General features: G+C 39.5%; 1 protein-coding gene across 1 annotated transcript in view; it reads right to left on the bottom strand.

Moving 5' to 3' along the window:
• Positions 1–10,443: 10,443 nt before the first annotated feature.
• Positions 10,444–19,950, bottom strand: part of CFAP69 (cilia and flagella associated protein 69) — a 70,526-nt gene continuing 61,019 nt past the window's right edge. Inside the window, exon 23 of the mRNA XM_069086191.1 lies at positions 10,444–10,908. Coding sequence (XP_068942292.1) covers positions 10,738–10,908 — 171 coding nt within the window. The 3' untranslated portion in view covers positions 10,444–10,737. The remainder of the gene's footprint in view (positions 10,909–19,950) is intronic.

Below are 19,950 nucleotides of genomic sequence, written 5' to 3' on the forward strand. Positions count from 1 at the left end.
TTATCATTGTTTCAAGATGAAATTTTTCCAATCTGACTTTAAAGAAAGGCTATAGATGGTGCCTGGACATGAAAGTTAATGTGAAAAGGGAACTCTCAGGTGAGGAAAATCTCTCTGTCAATGCATTTCTCTAATTAGTAGTGGTTTAGAGCACCTTTTTTGTAAGGTTGTTGATAGCTTGGATTTCTTCCTTTGAAAACTGCCTTTTCATATCCTTTGCTGGTTATACATTTCTAATGGCATCCTTCAGGCCACTTTTTTTTTCCTGGGCAATTCTTCATCAGTAATTCTTCATCATCATCCTCCCTCCCCATTAACCTCTGTTGACTTTTTTTTTAGAATTATATGTTATTTTTAATGTATTTCTAATGAATCATTTATTTTTAATATTTTCTTCTTTTTAAATTTTGGATTCCATATTCTCTCCCTCACTCATCCCCTTTTCTGTCTACCGAGAAGGCAAGCAATATGATATCAATTATATATGTGAAATCATACAAAACATATTTCCATACTTTTTTTAAAAGCATGAAAAATGAAGAGAGAAAAATATTTTTCAATTTGCACTGAGAGTTCATCAGTTCTCTCTCTGGAGATGGATGGTATTTTTTCATCATGAGTCCTTTGGAATTGTCTTGGATCATTGTATTGATCAGAGTAGCCAAGTCTGTCACAGCTGATCATCACTGCAACATTGTTGTTACTGTGCACAATGATGTCCAGGTTCTTTTTACTTCATTTGGATCAATTCATATAGGTCTTGCCATGTTTTTCTAAAACGATGCCCTTTGTCATTTCCCACAGTACAGTAATATTCCATCACAACCACATGCCCACAACTTGTTCAGTCATTCCCCAATTGAGGAGTATTCCCTTGATTTCCAATTCTTTGCTACCACAAAAAGACCTGCTATAAATATTTTTTTTTTTGCCTTTTGAAGGGAAATTGGGGTTAAGTAACTTGCCCAAGGTTACATGGCTAGTGTTTTTGTGTGGGTGTTAAGTGTCTGAGGCCGGAACCGAACTCAGGGCCTCCCAACTCCGGGGGCCGGGGCTTTATTCACTGTGCCACCTAGCCGCCCCTGCTATAAATATTTTTGTACATATAAGTCCTTTCCCTTTTCCTTTGATCTCTTTGAGAGACAGATCTAGTAGTGGTATCAAAGGGTATAGCCCTAATGGTTCCAAAATTTTCCTCTACAATGGTTGGAACCAATTTTTCCTCTACAATGATTCCAAATTTTCCTCTACAATGGTTGGAACAGTTCATTACTCCACTAATAATTCATCAGTGTACCTATTTTTCCTTCATCTCCTCCAGCATTTGTCATTTTTGATAGGTGTGAGGTGGTAACTCAGAGTTGATTTAATTTGCCCTTCTCTTAAGTCAATAGTGACTTAGAGTACTTTGTCATATGAATCTAGATAGCTTTGATTTCTTCTTCTGACAGCTGTCTTTTCATATCCTTTGACCATTCATCAATTTGGAATGGTTCTTATTTTTATAAATTTGATTCTTCTATATTCAGTATATTTTTGAGAATGAAGCCTTTATCAGGGAAACAATGAATTTTTTTTATATATTATTTCATTGTCCATGGTATCTTTTTAGCAAAATGTAGTTTCCCTGATTATCTCTTTTAATTAGATCTATTTTTGCTTTTGCTTTGAGATCATGATTGCTACCCTTGCCTTTTTTTTAGTTCAGCTAAAGCATATTAGATTCTGCTCTAGCCCTTTATTTCAACTCTGTGTGTGTCTTTCTGTTTTAAGTATGTCTCTTGTAAATAACACATCGTTGGATTTTGGTTTCTAATCCATTTTGCTATCTGCTTTCATTTTATGGGTAAGCTTATCTCATTCACATTCACAGTTATGATTACTAACAGTGTATTTCCCTCCATCTCATTTTCTTCTATTTATTTTTCTTTCTCATTTTATTCTGTCCCTGCTCAAAAGTCTATAACTTTGCTTATAACCACTACCTTCCTTAATCTGAACTCTCTTTTATAATTTACTGTAGCTCCCCTCCCCGTCCCCACCCTCTCCTTCTCTTATCTGTTTTCTTTCCTATTTCCCTACTGGACAAGTTACATTTCTATACGCAACTGAGAATGTATATGTGTAGTCTTCTCTCTTTGAATAATTTCTAATGAAAGTGAGGTTCAAGCATTGCCTGCCACACACACCCCCCCTTTCCATTTTCCCTTTCAATATAAAAGCTCTTCCATGGGTGAAAAATTTCCCTATTCTACTTCTCCCTTCCCCCTCCTACCACTGTATCCCTCTCCTCACCCCCCCCTTCACTTTTTTATTGGAGATTATTCCAACATAATTGATTCACACCTATGCCCTCTACTTATGTAAATTCCTTTTAACTGCCCTAATAATGATAAAGTTCTTAGGAGTTACATATATCATCTTCTCATATAGGAATGTAAACAGTTTAAATTAATTGATATCCTTGTGATTTCTCTGTCATGTTCACCTTTTTATGCTTCTTTTGAGTCCTGTGTTTGAATGTCAAATTTTCTATTCACCTCTGGTTTTTTACAAGAAATACTTGAAAGTTCTCTATTTCATTAAATATCCCTTCTCCTCCTTGAAGAATCATACTCAGTCTTCTACGTAGATTATTCTTGGTTGTAATTCTAGCTCCTTTGCTGTCTGGAATATCACATTCAAGTCTTCCACTCCTTTAACATTAAAGTCATTAAATCGTGTATAATCCTGACTGTGTCTCCATGATATTAAATTGTTTCCTTCTGGCTGCTTGAAGCATTTTCTCTTTAACCTGGGGGCTCTGGAATTTGGCCATCATATTCCTGGAAGTTTTCATTTTGGGATTTCTTTCAAAGAGGTGATTGGCAGATTCTTTCAATTTCTATTTTACCCTCTGTATCTAAGATATTGGGGCAGTTTTCTTTGAATTTCTTGAAGAATGATGCCTAGGCTCTTCTTTTAATCATGGCTTTCAGGTAGTCCAGTAATTCTTAAATTATCTCTCCTTGATCTATTTTCCAAGCCACTTGTTTTTCCAAAGAGGTATTTCATGTTTTCTTCTATTTTTTTTCATTCTTTTGACTCTGTTTCATTTTTTCTTGATGTCTCATAGAGTCATTGGCTTCTATTCACCCAGTTCTAGTTAAGAAAAAAATATTTTCTTTGGTGAGATTTTATTCCTCTTTCCCAATTTGGCCTATTGTACTTTTTAAGGAGTTATTTTATTCTGTGAATTTATGTTCCTCTTTTACCATTGTAGGCTAATTCTGTTTTTTTAAGGTGTCATTTTCTTTAGTATTTTTTTGTGCCTCTTTCACCAAGATGTAAGTTCTCTTTTCATAATTTTCTTGCATCACTATCATTTCTTTTTTCCAATTTTCCCTCTACTACTTTTATCTTTTTCTTTAACTCTTCCAGGAATTTTTGTTAGGTTTGGATCCAATTAACATTATTTCTTTGAGGATTTGTTTGAAGCTGTTTTCACATTATTTTCTTCTGAGTTTGTCTCAGTCTTCCCTGACACCATAGTAGTATTTTATGGTCAAAGGCTTCTTTTTGGTTGTTTGCTCATTTTCCCAGCCTATCTCTTCACTTTGAACTTTATATTAAAAGTTAGGCTCTGCTCACTTGGGTGTGAGGAAGCACTGTCCCAAGCTTTAGGCTTTTTTTTTTTCTTTTTGGAGGGGGGAAGGCAGGGCAATTGGGGTTAAGTGACTTGCCCAAGGTCACACAGCTAGTAAGTGTTAAGTGTCTGAGGCTGAATTCGAACTCAGGTCCTCCTGACTCCAGGCATGGTGCTCTATTCACTGTGCCACCTAATCTCCCCAAAGCTTTAGGTTTTTACACGCTACTGTTTTCAGACCTAGTTCTGGTGGTCTGCAAGTTTTTGGTGCTTCCAAAGCGGTGTGATTCTGAGAGAGCCATGGGTAATGCTCTTCTTGTCTGGACTCCGGTCTTTACCAAGCAAGGGCCTGTGGTCCCCTGCAGCCTGTAATGGCATGCACAAGCAGCTTTCCAGAAGAATGCTACTGTGAACAGCTTTTAAGATTCTGATTACACAGTATAGTAATCACTCTATTTATTCCATGACAAAAGCAAAACATCCACAGAAAATCAAGGTACAGCATTCACAATATTACAATTTATCACAGAAAATCATGATATAATATTTACAACATAGTCTTAAATTAAAATAGTCACTCTTAAGTTAACTCAATCAGTCACTTATCAGTAGTCTCAAAGTCAAAGTCTCCCACTCTTGGGGCAAAGTCTTGATTAACTCAATCAGTCACTTATTCAGCAATCAATTACTAAGTATCATACACAAAACCCTCCACTCCTTAGGTTACTAGTAAACTCTAATTCCATAATTACTCAGTACCCAAGGAGAGGTCTTTTCTTCATTTTGACTTGGGGTTTGTTCTCAGATTCCCTGGATTCCCCTTCCATGGTCCCAGATTCTACCTGGATTTATCAGACTGTCACCTAGGTTCAAGGGCAGGCAGCTCCCAGTTCCTTGCCCAGCTCTCCGGGCAGGTCCTGCTCCACACTGAAGTTCACAGGGTCTGGTCCATGTCAGATCCTTCACCATTTCTGCTCCAGAGAATTCAAGGCTCCACCAAGCCACAAACAAACAAAGTCTCAGCATCCCAGTCATGCTTCAGTCACCTGGGCTCTGGGCTCCTGGGCTCCCGTCCAGAAGAAGCTCCACCACCACAAGTTCTCAGGACTCAGTTCTCCATTCTTCTGTAGCTGCTCTGCCACCAGATCTCAGTCTCAAGAAATTCTGACTGTGCCTCGCTGGGGCTTTTCTTATATACACAGCATTAGCTACTTCCTGTTTCATCCAACCCTTTCCTGTTACTAACGTAACAGGAGACAGGAGTTCATACCTCCTTCTGTTTCCCCAACATTGGCTTGATCAGTTACTAAGTGCCCAGTACCTGCTACTTTTGCCAACACAAAGGGATCTTCAAATTCAAAATTACATTACCATTACATAGCCATAAGTGCCAGTGTTTCTCTTTGCCTTGGAACTGCAACCAGGGCCCCTCCTCCATTGTGACTGATCCCTGGTGCTCCCTAGAGATCTCCACCCTGAAACTGATCCAGAACTGTGTATGGGCAATAGAATTGCCAATCAGTGCCACTGTGCCCAGTGCCAGCAAAGGGGCCCCTGTTATCTCTTTATGACCAATTGGGTGTGACCCCCTTACTATCTCTGGCCTGAGAGCTCCAGAGGCTGCTTCTGCTGTGTGTGTGGGCTGTGGAGAGACCTCCACCTTGGCATCACAGACTTCTCTTGCAGACCTCTTAAATTTTCTTAGGCTGAAAAAAAGTCTCATTCTGATGTTTTATTGGTTCTGCTGCTCCAAAATTTGATTCGAGGTTTTATTTTAAGGTTTTTTTTTTTTTTTTTTGCAGGGAGATGTAGAGATAGTTCAGCTGGGTTGTCTATAATCTGCTATCTTGGCTCCCTTTGTTAACACTTTCAAGATGATAGAGACAACACTGGAAGGGACCTCAAGGCTTATCTAATCCAACCTCCCCATCTTCATTTTACAGGCAACATAAACATGGAGGGAATTGCTCAAAGTCACACAGTTACAGAGCTTTTAAATTCTGGGATTTAAAATCAAATTCTCTTTCCACTCTACCATTTTGTCTTTGATGCTCACTTTAAACGTTTTGTGATACCTCCTCTTTCTTATCTTCAGGCCATCTACTCTTAATGTTCGTTTTTACCTGATTCCCATGTACCAGTATCTGGGTAGGACAAGGCACCCCACTGTGAATTGTCCTGGCTCTCGAGTTCCTTGGGCTGGCCAGCCCCAGATGCTGTAAAAACAGATTCTTTGCACCCGCATCCTACTGCTTCATTTTCCAGTTGAGATGCAAAGGTCTATCCCTTTTATATATTCTTAAAAGAACTAAATGATATTTGAGGTAAAAATAATCTAAGATAGGAAGTCTGCTTATTTATTTGCCTTCAGTATGGTCCTTGTTCAGCATCACCTCTCCTTCCCCCAACTGCAAGTGAGTAATGCAGTAAAGGCTAAAAAGTCCCCTCCCCCATCTCTATATTCCTTATCCTTTTAATCTGTGGTATTTTCTGTTAAATTGCCAAAGAGTATCTCATATTTTCTGTTTCTGCTTATTCTCTGCTCAAGCCCTTACTATATGGTTTCCAGACACATCATTCTGTTAAAATAGCTATTTCCATGGTCACTAATAGCCTCTTTGCTGGAAAATCACTGGTCTTTTTTTCTTCTGTCCTTATCCTCCTAGATCTCTCTGGGGCATTTGATTACATGGAATATCACTGCTTTATGAATACTCTCTCCTTTGTCCTATGTGACACTGCAATCTCACAGTCTCCTGCTTCTCTGATTTTTCTTTGTCTTCTTTGTTAAGTCCTAATATTCTCCCAGTCCCTTAAATTTAGGTGTCCCTCAAGGTTCTGTCCTAAGTCATCATATGAGGATTATTTGGAGGTGCTCGAGATGTGTAGCCTGGAGAAAATGCAAGGGGACACAATAATTTTCTTCTGGTATTTGATAGGCTGACAAAGGGAAGAGGGATGTGATTTGTTCTGTCTGGCTGCAGAGGACAAAAAAAATCGATGGTTGCTAAGAAGCCAATTTCATCTTAATGTGAGGAAAGAACACTTGGAGCTGTTCAAAAAGGGAAGGGGTTGTCTGGAGAGACAGTAGGGGGTCCCTCTCCTTAGAGGTTGCCCAGCAGGGGCTAGGTGACCATTTGCCATGTTGGCAAGTGGAATTAAGGATGGGAGAGCTAGGGATCATAAGAGGCAGAAGCTGTTCTTGTGGGGGATGGGGTAGGGAGGAAGCTTGGGAACTCTGCTCTAGGGTACAGAAACATGCACCAGGCCAGTGGTCAGTGCATTGTGAGGTAAGGGCACTGTTTTCTTGAACTAAACATAGTCATGAGCTGTGAGAGCCTTCTTTGGCTCACTAATCAACTTAATGAGCTATTCAGAATTTGCTTCTGTACTGGGACCTGGAAAATTTACCCCTCTTCCACTTACCTCTCACCCCCACAACCCATTCCCCAAAATGCCCCTGGCTTTTGCCTCATCAATGCCTGGCAAATTGGCCTCACTTACCTTTGGGAGTTTCCTGCTCTTTAAATTTTGCTTATTTACTGTTTGAACTTTTATAATGGTGTTTGCCTCCAGATAAAGATAAGCTGATTTTTATTGCACTCTGAGGGCAATAATTCATTTATAACGAAATGAATGGACCACACTGTGCAGATATGTGTATTCTATAAGCCTGTCTTTGTCTCTGAAATATATGCATATGTGTGTTTTGTATGTGTGTTTATATACACACACACATTGGCTACATACAAATATGTGTGTATACATATAAATACATATGCATATTATACACATGTATACATAATACACATATATATGCATATGTAGTATGTGTGTGGCCAAATTGGGGTCTGTTCTGTATAAAATTGTGAAATAGGGAAAGTGTCTTTGGACCCTTCCCCCTCTATTTCTTCCATTCCTTCTCCCAGCCCCACCCATGTTTCTCATGTTGGCAAGATGTAAATCTATGAATCTCTATCTGACTGGGTAACTTTTAACTCTTTAAAATCTGGGATACTGTGATTCTATGTACCTTTGCAAATGAGTGTATAGAATGAAGGCAGTAATATTCCCTCTGTATTCTGACCTGGTTTGATGGTATCGGGAATATTATATTCATTTCTGCGTAGCACATCTTAGGGAAGATGTTGGCAAGCCAGTGAAAATCCAAAGCACAGTTAAATTAAAGGGACTCTGGATGCTGAGGCTGAAGATTATTTAAAGAAGCAGGGGCATACTAATTTTCTTCACATATTTGAAAGGTTGTCATGGAAGAGAGATGCGATCTTAGAAGCATTAGAATTGTTTTTCATCAGAGGAAAGGACTTATAGCAATATGAAAGTGGCTGAAAGCAGATTTTTGTCTTGGTTAGGAAAACTTGCCAGCAGAGCTGTCCAGAAGTAGAGTGGACCTTCTCAGAAGGTGGTTAAATCATCACTGGAGGACAAAGCACAGTCTGGGGAACCATTTTGGGGAGATATTGTAAAAGGGCTGTGTTTGGTCATACATTGGACAATATCGTCTTATTTTCTTAACTTTTCCATATCTTCAGAAAGTAAGAATCTTCAGGAAAGGCGAGTTTTTTTTGCTCCAAAGGAATTCTACAGAATAGAATTCACTCCATGGCTATGACCTCCAATGGTGTGGTCTGAACCACCTTGTTTCTGAGAAACCCCACTCTAGTTCTACATAATAGCAGAAAGTGGGTAGAGACATGACTTGAATGTAGTCCTTTTCATTTACAGTGAAGTAGTTAGAAATCTTTTCATACTAAGGAATTGGTCATTGAGAGGAAGAGCTGACAAAGAATGCTGAGAGTGATGTCAGCTCTCTCTGCTGCTGAAAGCTAATGGGCTTGTCATGGGAAGTCACAGAGCAAAGGAAGGAAAAGCACTTTTAGGGGATGTTGTATGGAGGCTTCTGCTTAAGCATAAGTTGGAAGGCAAGATATATTTTGATGTTTCCTTCAACTGACTTCTGAAGCAGTCTATACATGCATGTGTGCGTGTGTCTATCTATCTGTCTATCTATCTATGCATGTGCATGTGAATAAGTGTATTTCTCTTTGTCTATCAATACCTCAGGAGTAATAGTATGTTAGGTTTCCTCAGCTACTTTGATTTATATTCGTAGGTAACTCTGTTCTTGATCAGTCTATATAAATTGGTATTTCTACTTCAGTCAGTATATATATTTATATGCATATGTGTACATATATATGAAAGTATTGAAGAAATAAGCATCCTAATACTATGAAAGAAGCAATTTTTATGGCATATCACTATCATTTGAGAGGAGGTAGATGGTTGATATAAAGTAAACTCACCCTCACCTGCAAAGCTAATCGATTGCCAAGTTTTGTTGAGTTTCCCGCTGCTCCCTTTCTTTCTCCTCTCTCCCTTTGTCTTCACTCAAATATTCGTTCCCCTGGTTTAGGCTGTCCATCATGCCTCTCACAAAGCAGCCTGGTGTTCTTTGACTGGATCCAATAAAAGGATTTGTTCTGTGAAGCTTGGATTCAGTCAAAGGGCTGCACTTGAGGATCTAGAGGGCCACATGTGGCCTTGAGGCTACAGGTTCCCCACCCCTGTGCTAACAGAAGGTAAGTTCCTTTTGGTTAGGAACTGTAGTTTTGATTTTTTTTTTAATTTCATCTTTGTATTACAGTAGCTAATGTGATGGGTCAGCAAGGTAGCTCAGTGGATAGAACACTGTGCCTGGAGTTAGGGAGACTCATTTTTATGAGTTCACATCAGGCCTCAGATACTTACTAGCCCTGTGATCCTGGGCAAGTCTCTTATTCCTGTTTGTCTCAGGTTTCCTCATCTAAAAAGAGCCAGAGAAGGAAATGACAAACCACTCTTTGCCAATGAAACCCAAAAAAGAGTCGTGAAGAGTCAGACATGACTGAATGACTAAACTTTCTAATGCAATGTCATAGGCCTTAAATTCTTTTTTTTTTTTTTTTTAAAGCAATTGGGGTTAAGTAACTTGCTCAAGGTTACACGGCCAGCTATTATTTCTGGGTGTGGTGCTGAGTATCTGAGCCCGGATTTGATCCAGGTCATCCCGACACTGGAGCCGATGCTCTTACTCGCTGAGCCACCTGGTCTCCCCTAAGCAATTGGGGTTAAGTAACTTGCTCAAGGTTACACGGCCAGGTGTTTCTGGGTGGGTGCTAAGTATCTGAGCCCGGGATTCGATCTCCAGGTGTTCTCAACCCTGGAGCCGGTGCTCTTACTCGCTGTGCTACCTGGCCGCCCCGGCCTTAAATTCTTAATAAACTATTTAACAAATGAATTATAGATCCCCAAGTACTGTGTGGTGGCTCTAGAAATATATTTTTTTATGCGGTAGTTCTTATTTAACGCAATCTCCAAATGAGGAAGAACTGCTTACTTCATGCCCCCAGTGGACCCACAGGTGCAGCTCAAGGGATCCAAGTGGGAAATCATCCCTCTGCTCATACCAAGAAAGGGGAGAGGAGGAAAGATGTATCTCACCCTGATTCTGAGAATGAATACCTTGGATGCAGTTGGCAGAAAACTTGCTGCCACTATGCATCTGGCAACCTTATCTGGTCATGGCCCTGGACATATCTCTTCTTTTGACCATTTGCTTCATCACTGCATGAACTTTGTGTTTGGCGTTTTCCATAGAAGGGCAAATGTGAGTTTACAACCCCTATCCCATGTGGAGAAAGTGGGAAAAAGCAGACTTCATATGTAGTTTCAGGCAACAAGCTATTTTCAAAATATTTTCTTTATTTTAAATTATTCAGCTAATGACAAATATTTCCTTTTATGGAAAGAATAATTAATTACCATATTTCTGTCATTTAGTTTTAGAGAACATAAAAATTTATTCAGTTAAAACTTTTAAAAGATTGTCAATAAGTTCCTTAAGTTTTCTGATGCTACATGTTATTGAAATGTTGAATCACAAAATACATTCATAGAACATGGTTAATTACACATTTCCCCCCAAACCCCATACAGTACTTTGCCAAAGCCAAAATAATATATTCTAAATTCCATAAATATTTTGAATAAAAAAATATTTCTTCACTAGAAAACTAGAAACAGTATTTATTTTTTAAGAGAGTGTGATGTTAGAGACTGTAATAACTTTTTGGCTTATCTTCTATTTTAATTTCTCTGATTCTTTGCAAAGCTCCTCCTCGAATAGGCAGCCTTTTCAGGGCAATGTCTGTATCTGCTAGTGATCCCCCTATTAAGTATACAGGGGTACTTTCCACAGTTATCACGTCACCAGTGGGAACCTAGAAAAAGTAAATTCATTTTAATCTTTCAAAATGATAGGATAAAGCCTATAAATTCTTCAGTCCAATTTTGAAGATTATCCCCAAAATATACATATTCAGATTTTCTTCAAGATTCCCCAGTGAGATACCTGATGTCACAGCGTATAGTGGAAGGTAAATGACTGTGAAATGGGGACACACCAATTGATGTTTAATGTGTTAGGAATCTCAACATGGGAGGTTGGCAGGCTGGGTGTGTGGGTGGGATGGGAAGAGGAACTTTAGTTTCTAGAATGATACAGTAGACTAAAAGAAAATGCAAGTATCAGTGAGGATAGCATTGCTTGAGCTTTAGACCCCATGTAAAATAGGGCCCAGCACTATTTTATATGCAAGAAGTTAGAGTTTAGTCAGGGGTGGGAAACCTGTGGCCTTGAGGCCACATGTAGCCTTCTAGGTCCTTGGGTGCAGCCTTTTGATTGAGTCCAAGTTTTACAGAACATATCCTTTTATTTTTTTTTATTTTTTTGCTTTTTGGAGGGGGAAAGGTAGGGCAATTGGGGTTAAGGGACTTGCCAAGGTCACATGGCTAGTTTTGTGTTAAGTGTCTGAGGCTGGATTTGAACTCAGGTCCTCCTGACTCCAGGGCTGGTGCTCTATTCACTGCACCACCTAGCTGCCCCCACAAATCCTTTTATTAAGGGGATTTGTTCTGTGAAGTTTGTATGCAGTCAAAATGCACACTTGAGGAGCTAGAGGGCCACATGTGGCTTTGAGGCTACAGGTTCCCCACTCCTGTAAGACAGAGGATCAGGTTCAGTTGGAAGCAACTCTCAGGTTGGTCAGTTCAAATGGGTCATAATTCTTTTAATCTAATAATAGATTTCAGAGTTGAAGAAAGGATATAGTATTTCTTAAAAGTATGCAATATATGCTACTAACATTGTTTTGAATGTTGTATTTCTTTATGGACCTTTCCCAATTTTTACTCTTTTTTAGCATTATTCACAGCAGGGGTGGTTAGAATTAGCCCTAATTTACAGATGGAGTACATGCAGCTGAGAGTCATTAAGTGATTTGTACAGAATCACGATGTAAATCAGCCAGCTGGCACTAGAAACCCTTGTCACTATGCTTAATGTGCACTAATGGGAAAGGAGAAGAAATGCTTCTATGTTCTGCAGGGTGCTGTAAACACAATAGAAAAATGGTTTTGTCAAGGGAAAAAATAAAGGAAGTAAAAGGGGAAAAACAAAGAGACTAGTAAAAGGAAAGGAAAAGAAAGAAAGATGCATATAGGAGGGAGTAAAGTGCTTGGCAACCACTGTCCATAGATTTATTTTTTCTATTTTCCCCAGAGAACAATTTCTACCCAGTTTACTTTGAAGAAGCAGAGATGACTCAGCTAGAGATGAGGTAGGTTAACATTTTTTTATCTGTAGGCCTTAGCCAATAAGCCTTGTGCTTTCATTAATCCACTAAACGTTTACTGGGTTTTTATTGTGTCCATGGGCAACCAATAAATAAAACACACATAAAGGGTGATTAAAAAGTAGAACACACAGTGAATGCCTCCAGGAGTGATTTCTTATATTGCCCATGTTTCCTTGGATTACTTAGTTTCCATCTGATGACAGTGTGAGGGGGCAGTTTTGTTTTTTCTTTAATGTATTTATTTCAAATGTATTTGTTATTTTCATGTTAGAACTACCACTTTAATGGGAACGAGTATATTAGGGTGCATTCCTCCCTCAAAGAGGGAAAAGGGCAGCATGGGAGCACTGGACAGGGTAGGGAGAAGGGTTTGAGGAACCAGACTTCCCTCATTTCACCATTTTTTGTGGAAAATTGCTTCCTGGCTGTCTTGGCCTCTTGAACATGGGTTAAACCTCCCCCTGATAAACTGGACATAAGCTGACCTTGGTGCTTCGTGGTGAAGTCCTTACACGACTAACAATAAGTCAATACATAGTTTTATGGTTTACAAAGTACTTTTCTCACAATGACCCAGTGAGGCCTACAGTTTAGTGTGTCTGATGTTTAGGGCAGGTGTTATGTGGCCATGGTCACTCTATACGTCAGCATTTACTAAGCATGCAATTCATGCATGGTACTTTCCTGACTACCATTTCAGGATGACATTGCTCTTTTGTTTTATGATTTTGTAATCCTGAGGCTAGGATTCTACTTAGTCTTTTTTTCTTTTTAGGAATGTGTTTCCCCATCTTGCCCAGGCTAGAAGTGCAGGGGTTACTAGGGACCTGGTCCCACTACTGATCTAAATGGAAGCTTTGATTTGGTCCATTTTTTTTTTTGCCTTTTTTTGGGAGGGCAACTGGGGCTAAGTGACTTGCCCGAGGTCACATGGCTAGTTTTTGTGTTAAGTGTCCGAGGTAGGATTTGAACTCAGGTTCTCCTGACTCCAGGGCCAGTGCTCTATTCACTGCACTACCTAGCTGCCCCCCAGTGCTCCATTTTTAACCTGGGCCAGTTTCATTCCTCCCTAGGCAAGCCAGTGGTCCCCTGTTCCTAGCAGCTCACCAAACTGATGCCAAAGTCATTACAAATACCTGACTGGCCAGAATTCCTGAGATGGAAAGATTCACCTGCTTTGGCTTCCCTGGGAACCGGGGCTAAAGGTGTGTACCATCACACCCACACAGTCTAGCTCTTCTTCTCTGTGGTTTAAATTTTACCTCAGACAAATTCTGGTTGTTGTTCCTCACTGCTTTAATAAAAACAAGCATTTATTAAAGGTCCTGTGTGAGGAGTTGGGCACATGAAGACGAATACGGATAATCCTTGTCCTCAAGGAATTTATAATCTAACAAGAAAGTGATGACAACACGATTAAGTGGGATCCAGAGTAGATAAAGGCAAAGAAAAGGTCCAGAAAGATTGCCCTATGAAAAGTCTGAGAAGTGAGGGAATGCTGTCTGCTGAGGTTGAGTGGACTCTCAGCTGGGCCTTGGGGGAAGAAGGGCATTTCAACAGGCAGAGATGGTACTTGAACCTGGCTTCTCTTACTGGGGATAGGGCACCTCATCCACCTTACCAGCTATACCGCATTTCTAGCACCGTCCACTCTGCACTCACTCTGTTCACTCAGATCATCATGGAAGAGAAGTCTGGCTATTTTTTTGTGTCCTCCCACAAAACACAACAAGAGAGAGGGCTTGACTTTTGTATCACTCTGGGGCTGTCATTCAGGACTTTATTTTTCAATAAGTTTTTGTTGCTAAATATATATGGCTCATGAATTTTATTTGTGAAATTTGTCAAAAATTAAATAAAGCTTGTAGCTATGATCTTATGGAAGTCTTGGGACTAAGTTTAGACTTTGTTGCCAGACATTATTACCTAAAACTCCTCTATGAGTTTTAACCAACTACACTAGCAGAAGAAGGCAGTAAAGCAAAGTTCCCCAGAGGCAGGGGTCTTGGAAATGATGTATTCATAACAGAGGGATCCAGAGAACTCTGGGAAGGTCCATACTGATGCAGAATGAAGTGAGCAGAACCACAATTTACATATTGACCACAAGGGTGCAAAGGAAAACACCTAAAAGCCTCAGAACATGGATCAAGGCAGAGGCCAATCATAACTTCAGAAGACTGAAGAGAACCATGATTCTCGTTTCTTTGTAAAGAGGTGACTGACAAAAGTAGAACGACGAGGTATACATTTTAGGCAGAGCCAAAGTGTTGATTTGTTTTGCTGGACTCCAGTTATTTGTTACATGGGTGGGCTTCTTTTTGAGGTGAAGAATTGGTAGATAGTGAGAGGAATACAAGAAAGAAAAGAGTATCAATCAAACATTACAAAAACACACCGAAAAGAAAAACGACACAAAGAATAAAGTTGAGGGGGATAAGACATGAAAACCCTCCGCAAATTTATGGAATTTAAGTTCCCAGGTTCATATGTAATCCTCTTTCCTGTTCTTTATTTAAATAGTAATGTTTATTAAGTTCATAACGAGAAAGGATATTAAAATAAAAGGAATGTTGATTGAACAGATAAAAAGGAACAGGGTGACTACGGGGGAAAATGGAGTAGAAAGATGATGAATTCAATTTTGATTATATTGAAGTACAAGTGAGATATCTAGATGGAGATGTTCTCTAGGTGGCTGGAGATGTAGGTTTGTAGCATAGACATGGAGTCAAGTCAGAAACATAGATTTGGGATCATTTATCTATGAGATAGCTGAAGCTGTGGGAATGGATGGAATCGGCAAGGGATAGAATGAAATCTGTGTGTATGTCCCACATTGGACTGTGAACTCCATAAGGGCAGGGACTGAGTCATTTCTATTTATACTTCCCCCAAGGTCTAGTACAATCTTTAAACACAGTAGGTGATCAATTAAGGTATGCTGAATTTCTAAATCTCAAATCAGGACATATGGTGTAATGAGGGATTTTTGTTAAAAGAGTATTTTCTTAAGATAATGACTATTCTGTACAAACAATGCCCATATCTGGCCCTCTTACCTGTCTGAAATACCATTTTCTTCTGGGTCTGAGGTGATGTTTTGGGGAGAGGGAGACTGGCAAAATGGTGTCTGTCGATCCAAGCACACACAAGAGGCTGACTGCCCTTCTCCCCTTATTATAGGCATTAGGGCCACACTTGCTGTGGGTAGGAGGCCACAATACAATAAAGAGAGGAATGGGATTTCTTTGCTAGGAGGGTGCCTGGGAGTGAGCCACCATTGAAATGGGATTGAAATCACTGGGCTTCCATGATGTAGACAAGAAGAAGTGGGATGTTGTAGAGGCCATTGTTACTGAAGCCGTCTACAATGACCAGTAACTGAGACTGCCAGGGACTGGTGCTGTGAAGGAGATTCTGATCCTGGTGTAGAGATAGAGTCGGGAACCGTGACAAAAGTTGGTCCCAAGTGCTGAGACTGCCAGCTCTCGGGAATGCAGTTGGGCTGGTGGACTGAGAAGATAAGACTGATTTCCAAAGATTTTTTTCTCTGTTTGATTCAGAGTCAGGGTCCTGAATGCACACACCTCCTCCTTTACTTCTTTCCATGAGCTAAGGATGCAGGTGTTTGTTTCCTCCCACTGTCCCAGAAGACTTAACAGGGCAAAATGGAGCAGGGTTATGAGTAGGTCAGAGGCAGATGGATCCACAGAAATGCTTGACTTCTTTTCATTTTTTCATAATGCCCAAATACAGGGCATCAAGGCCTGGGAGTAAGGGTGGAGTCATTATGACAGGAGATCCCAGGGGGATGGGCTGAGCATATACATTCTCCACGGAAGTTGGGGGCACAGAGCTATTTTGTATTTTGAGTAATACTCCACTTCATCTTGTAGCTGAATTTCAAACCTGACTAGCACTACCACTTGAAGAGAGAGACTTTTGAGGAAAGCAGTCTAGATGTCTATGGGCCAATAGGAATACTGCTTTCTTGGAAGTCTACCTCACACATGTGACAGAGAACTTCTGAAGATACCACTGGGCTCATGACTGAAATAGAGTATTTCTTGGTGGGCAACTCCTATGATGTACTTCTTCACTACATAAAACACTGACTTTCTGTAGGCTTACAAAAGCAGTACTTGAGTCTCATGATCAAGGGGTACCAGAAAAGGGGCTACAATGACTACAGACTACACCTGGAGAGCCTAGCGGGTCTGGTGGCCATACACTCTGGTATCAGCAAATCCCGGACTTTCTCAGGACCATCTGTTGGCCTAGGTTTTTATGCTTCACTGACACATGTGTGAAAAGAAATCAAATTCCTGTCTCAATGGAGGTGGTATGGAAGCATCCCACTCCTTCGGAGGTCTTTAACTTGGCCTAGAGTTGAATGTTATGTTGACTCCACATTTTGTCTGTTAGTGTCCCAGAACCTCAGCTGGCCTTTAAAAAGCCCCTACTAGAAAAATCACCATCATCAAGTATCTCATCACTTGCTTGTCCTTATTTATGATGTCTGCTTACTTGCCTATGTAAAAGACATTCAGGAGAAGAAATCTTGTCTTTCCTCAACTGATGTCAACGATTGCCTTAGCTTTCTCTCCCCAAGAACCCCTTCATTACATTCCCATTGTTCATGTAGAGAGTCCTTGTTTGTGTGTTGTACGTAACTGGTAATTTAATCTCTATCCCCTCACTCCCTAATTGGTTTTATACTAGTTTGAGATTTCTCAATCCACCAAAAAGACAGGATGAAGGGACTGTTTCTCTCTGAGTCTCCTTCTACTTGCCTGATTACATTTAACGTGTAATGCCCATTCCTCAAAATTCCCTTTATGATGTTCTCGGCTCTTCTATGCTTGTATCTTTTGACAATCCCTTTCTGTGGTCCTTCCTCCTTCACTTTCCCCAGTCCTACTATCTTCTCTTCTGTATCAACTACTACTCCCATATAGGTGATCCTCAAATCTCTGTCTTCTTTTCCAAATCTGCCTTAGGCTGTCATTGTTCTGGGATGCTTCACTGCATCATAACTCATGAAGATAAAAGGCAGAAATTCTAATGTTTCTCTAACTTCTCTGTTATTACTGATGGCATTGTGTTTCTGTCTGCTGAAAATAATGTTTTAAGTTCCCTTTAGACTCACTGACCAAGTCAAATGACTTCTCTATTTTAAATCAAATTCATCAATTTGTCTTTATGTTTTTTCCATAATAACTTCTGAAGGAATGAAGTGATTTTGACCAAAACTGTTTCATTATTAAGGATGTAAATATATATCTTTGGTTCAACCCGTGCTATCTTGCAACAAAATAACAGCAGATAAAATTTTCATATAAACATATCGTCTATAATTTTTCATAGGTTTCAGTTGAAAATTGGCAAGTAATGTTTATAAAGATATGTGACTACATCCAATGATTTTTTCCCCAGACATCTGCCAAACTTTCCTTCTTCTACTTGGTTTCTGCTAAGGACAGCAATGTGGACTCTCTTTTTAGTATATACCTACAATCAACACCGTTCTTCCTTGTGGATAATAATAGTTAGCACTCACAAAATGTTTTACAAATATTGTCTCATTTTATCTTTACAATCAATCTGGGAGTGAGCTGCTATTATCAGCCCCATTTTACAGATAAGGAAACTGAGGCAAACAGAGGTTAAGTGACTTGTCCAGGGTTACACAGCTACTAAGTGTCTGAAGCTGGATTTGAATTAAGGTCTTCCTGACTCCAGGCTTAGTCCACCATCCACTGTGCCAGCTAGCTATTATACCGGTTCTGATACTGTTTTTGAACATCAATTTTCAGTGATGCCAACAGCCTGGGTTCTGTTTCCACTGTCACACAACATGATCCCTCCATGTCTTGTGTTTCTTGCTTGTGTTTTTCATGTACATCTTCCATAAACGATCTTTCAAGTGTTTTGGATCTTTTAATATACCAAATGTACAAATGCACCATTTTGAATGTTTTTCACATTCTTACTCCTGTACGTCCTTCTTGTACATATGATGTATGATGACATCTCTCATGTTACTCCCTGTGTGCAAGTCGTCATTGTTAATGTACTATGGCATACAAAAGCACCCTGTTCAACATTTGGATCACCTTTTTCAGGTCCCTGGTGTTTTGCTTGTCACAGTCACAAAGAATCACTGGAAGAATATTGTTGTTAATGAGCTGGGCTTTTTTTCCTTTTTGGAAGTAAGCATTTTAGAATAACAGAAAAGCAATTTGCAACCTTCCAAACAGAATTTAACCCAAAGGTGTGTGTGTGTGTGTGTGTGTGTGTGTGTGTGTGTGTGTGTGTGTAGGGGAAGCTTAAAGGTGATGTCCTTAATTAGTATATAAAACTATAATTGGAAACTAAACTCTTTTGTTTTCCAACTTTGATTCAAAATGAAGAAGGTGAAAGCTTTATTGAGGAAGCTAGTCTTTTTACTTCCTAAGAAATGCTGTAAAGTACTGGGGAGTACAGTGAAAGAAGTGGAATGAATTGTCTGATTTCCTGAAGAAGGAAAATCCTTGGTTAGCACAACAGATAGAATAGGATTGATCATGCTACAAATGTATATTTGTCCTGGGGTATCTGGGATGATTTGGTCACAGTTCCCTCTAGTGGTAGGAGGAAAAATCTGATGATTGATGGAGGGCTCTTCTACTTTTATTAATTTATAATAAATAACTTTATGCTAAACATTACCTCTACTACTGTTACTACTAGTAATTTTTTGGATGTATGTTTTCTCAGATATTATCATTACTTAGAAAAGTAATCAAGAGAACAACAACTACTGATGCCTATCATTTTCATTTCTTCAATATCTTTAAAAGGATTATTATACAAATACTGAAGATACCCTTGATGAAAAAATTAGACTTTTGCAAATAATTTTCTACAACAGACTATACCTTCAGCAAATTGCCAGAAAAGTGTAGGTAATATTGATTGTTGATTATTTTAAAAAATCATTTGCTACAATAGAACAAAATGTAGCTAGCCACTGAGGTCTTCCTACAACAGTGTCTGCCTTGCATAATTTAAGATGAGACTGGATTCCATGATAGACACATGAGAGATAAATGTGATCCACAATTCTCTAATTATTAACATGAAGCAATGCACAGAAAAGTGAGTTATGTGCTTGCCAATGTGTTTGCTTCTATCATGGCTTTGTTCTGAATTTGGTTCTGAATCCAGACAGAAGAAGGATTCCATATGCTCATGTCTGCAAATTCTACTGTATGTAAATGAGATTTATTGCCATTCAGATGAGTTTGATCTAACAATCTATGCAGAAAACACCAAGCAGATGATGAATGCCTATTTGTCCAGACAATAGTTGGATGGACAGTTCATGGAGCTGGTTCATTAGTACATGTACCGTGGACAGACACTGCAGTCAGATGATGAACAGGGCCCCATATTGAATAGAGGAAAGAAAGAAAATGCCCTTCACTTGGCAAAAGCTGCACAATAGTTTTAGTGAGCCCAAGTTTTTTCCTAAAACAAAAACCCACCTTCTTCTAGTTAATACAATTTTGCAAGACTACAAGTTAGATAAACGTTGCTGATCTGTGTTGGTAAGTGGCTCTCTGTGAGAGCTCTCTACAC

Source organism: Petaurus breviceps, unplaced genomic scaffold (assembly GCF_028583685.1).
Source record: "Petaurus breviceps papuanus isolate PSGF00001 unplaced genomic scaffold, PetGlider_PUasm1.0 178, whole genome shotgun sequence".
NCBI classification, from domain to species: domain Eukaryota; kingdom Metazoa; phylum Chordata; class Mammalia; order Diprotodontia; family Petauridae; genus Petaurus; species Petaurus breviceps.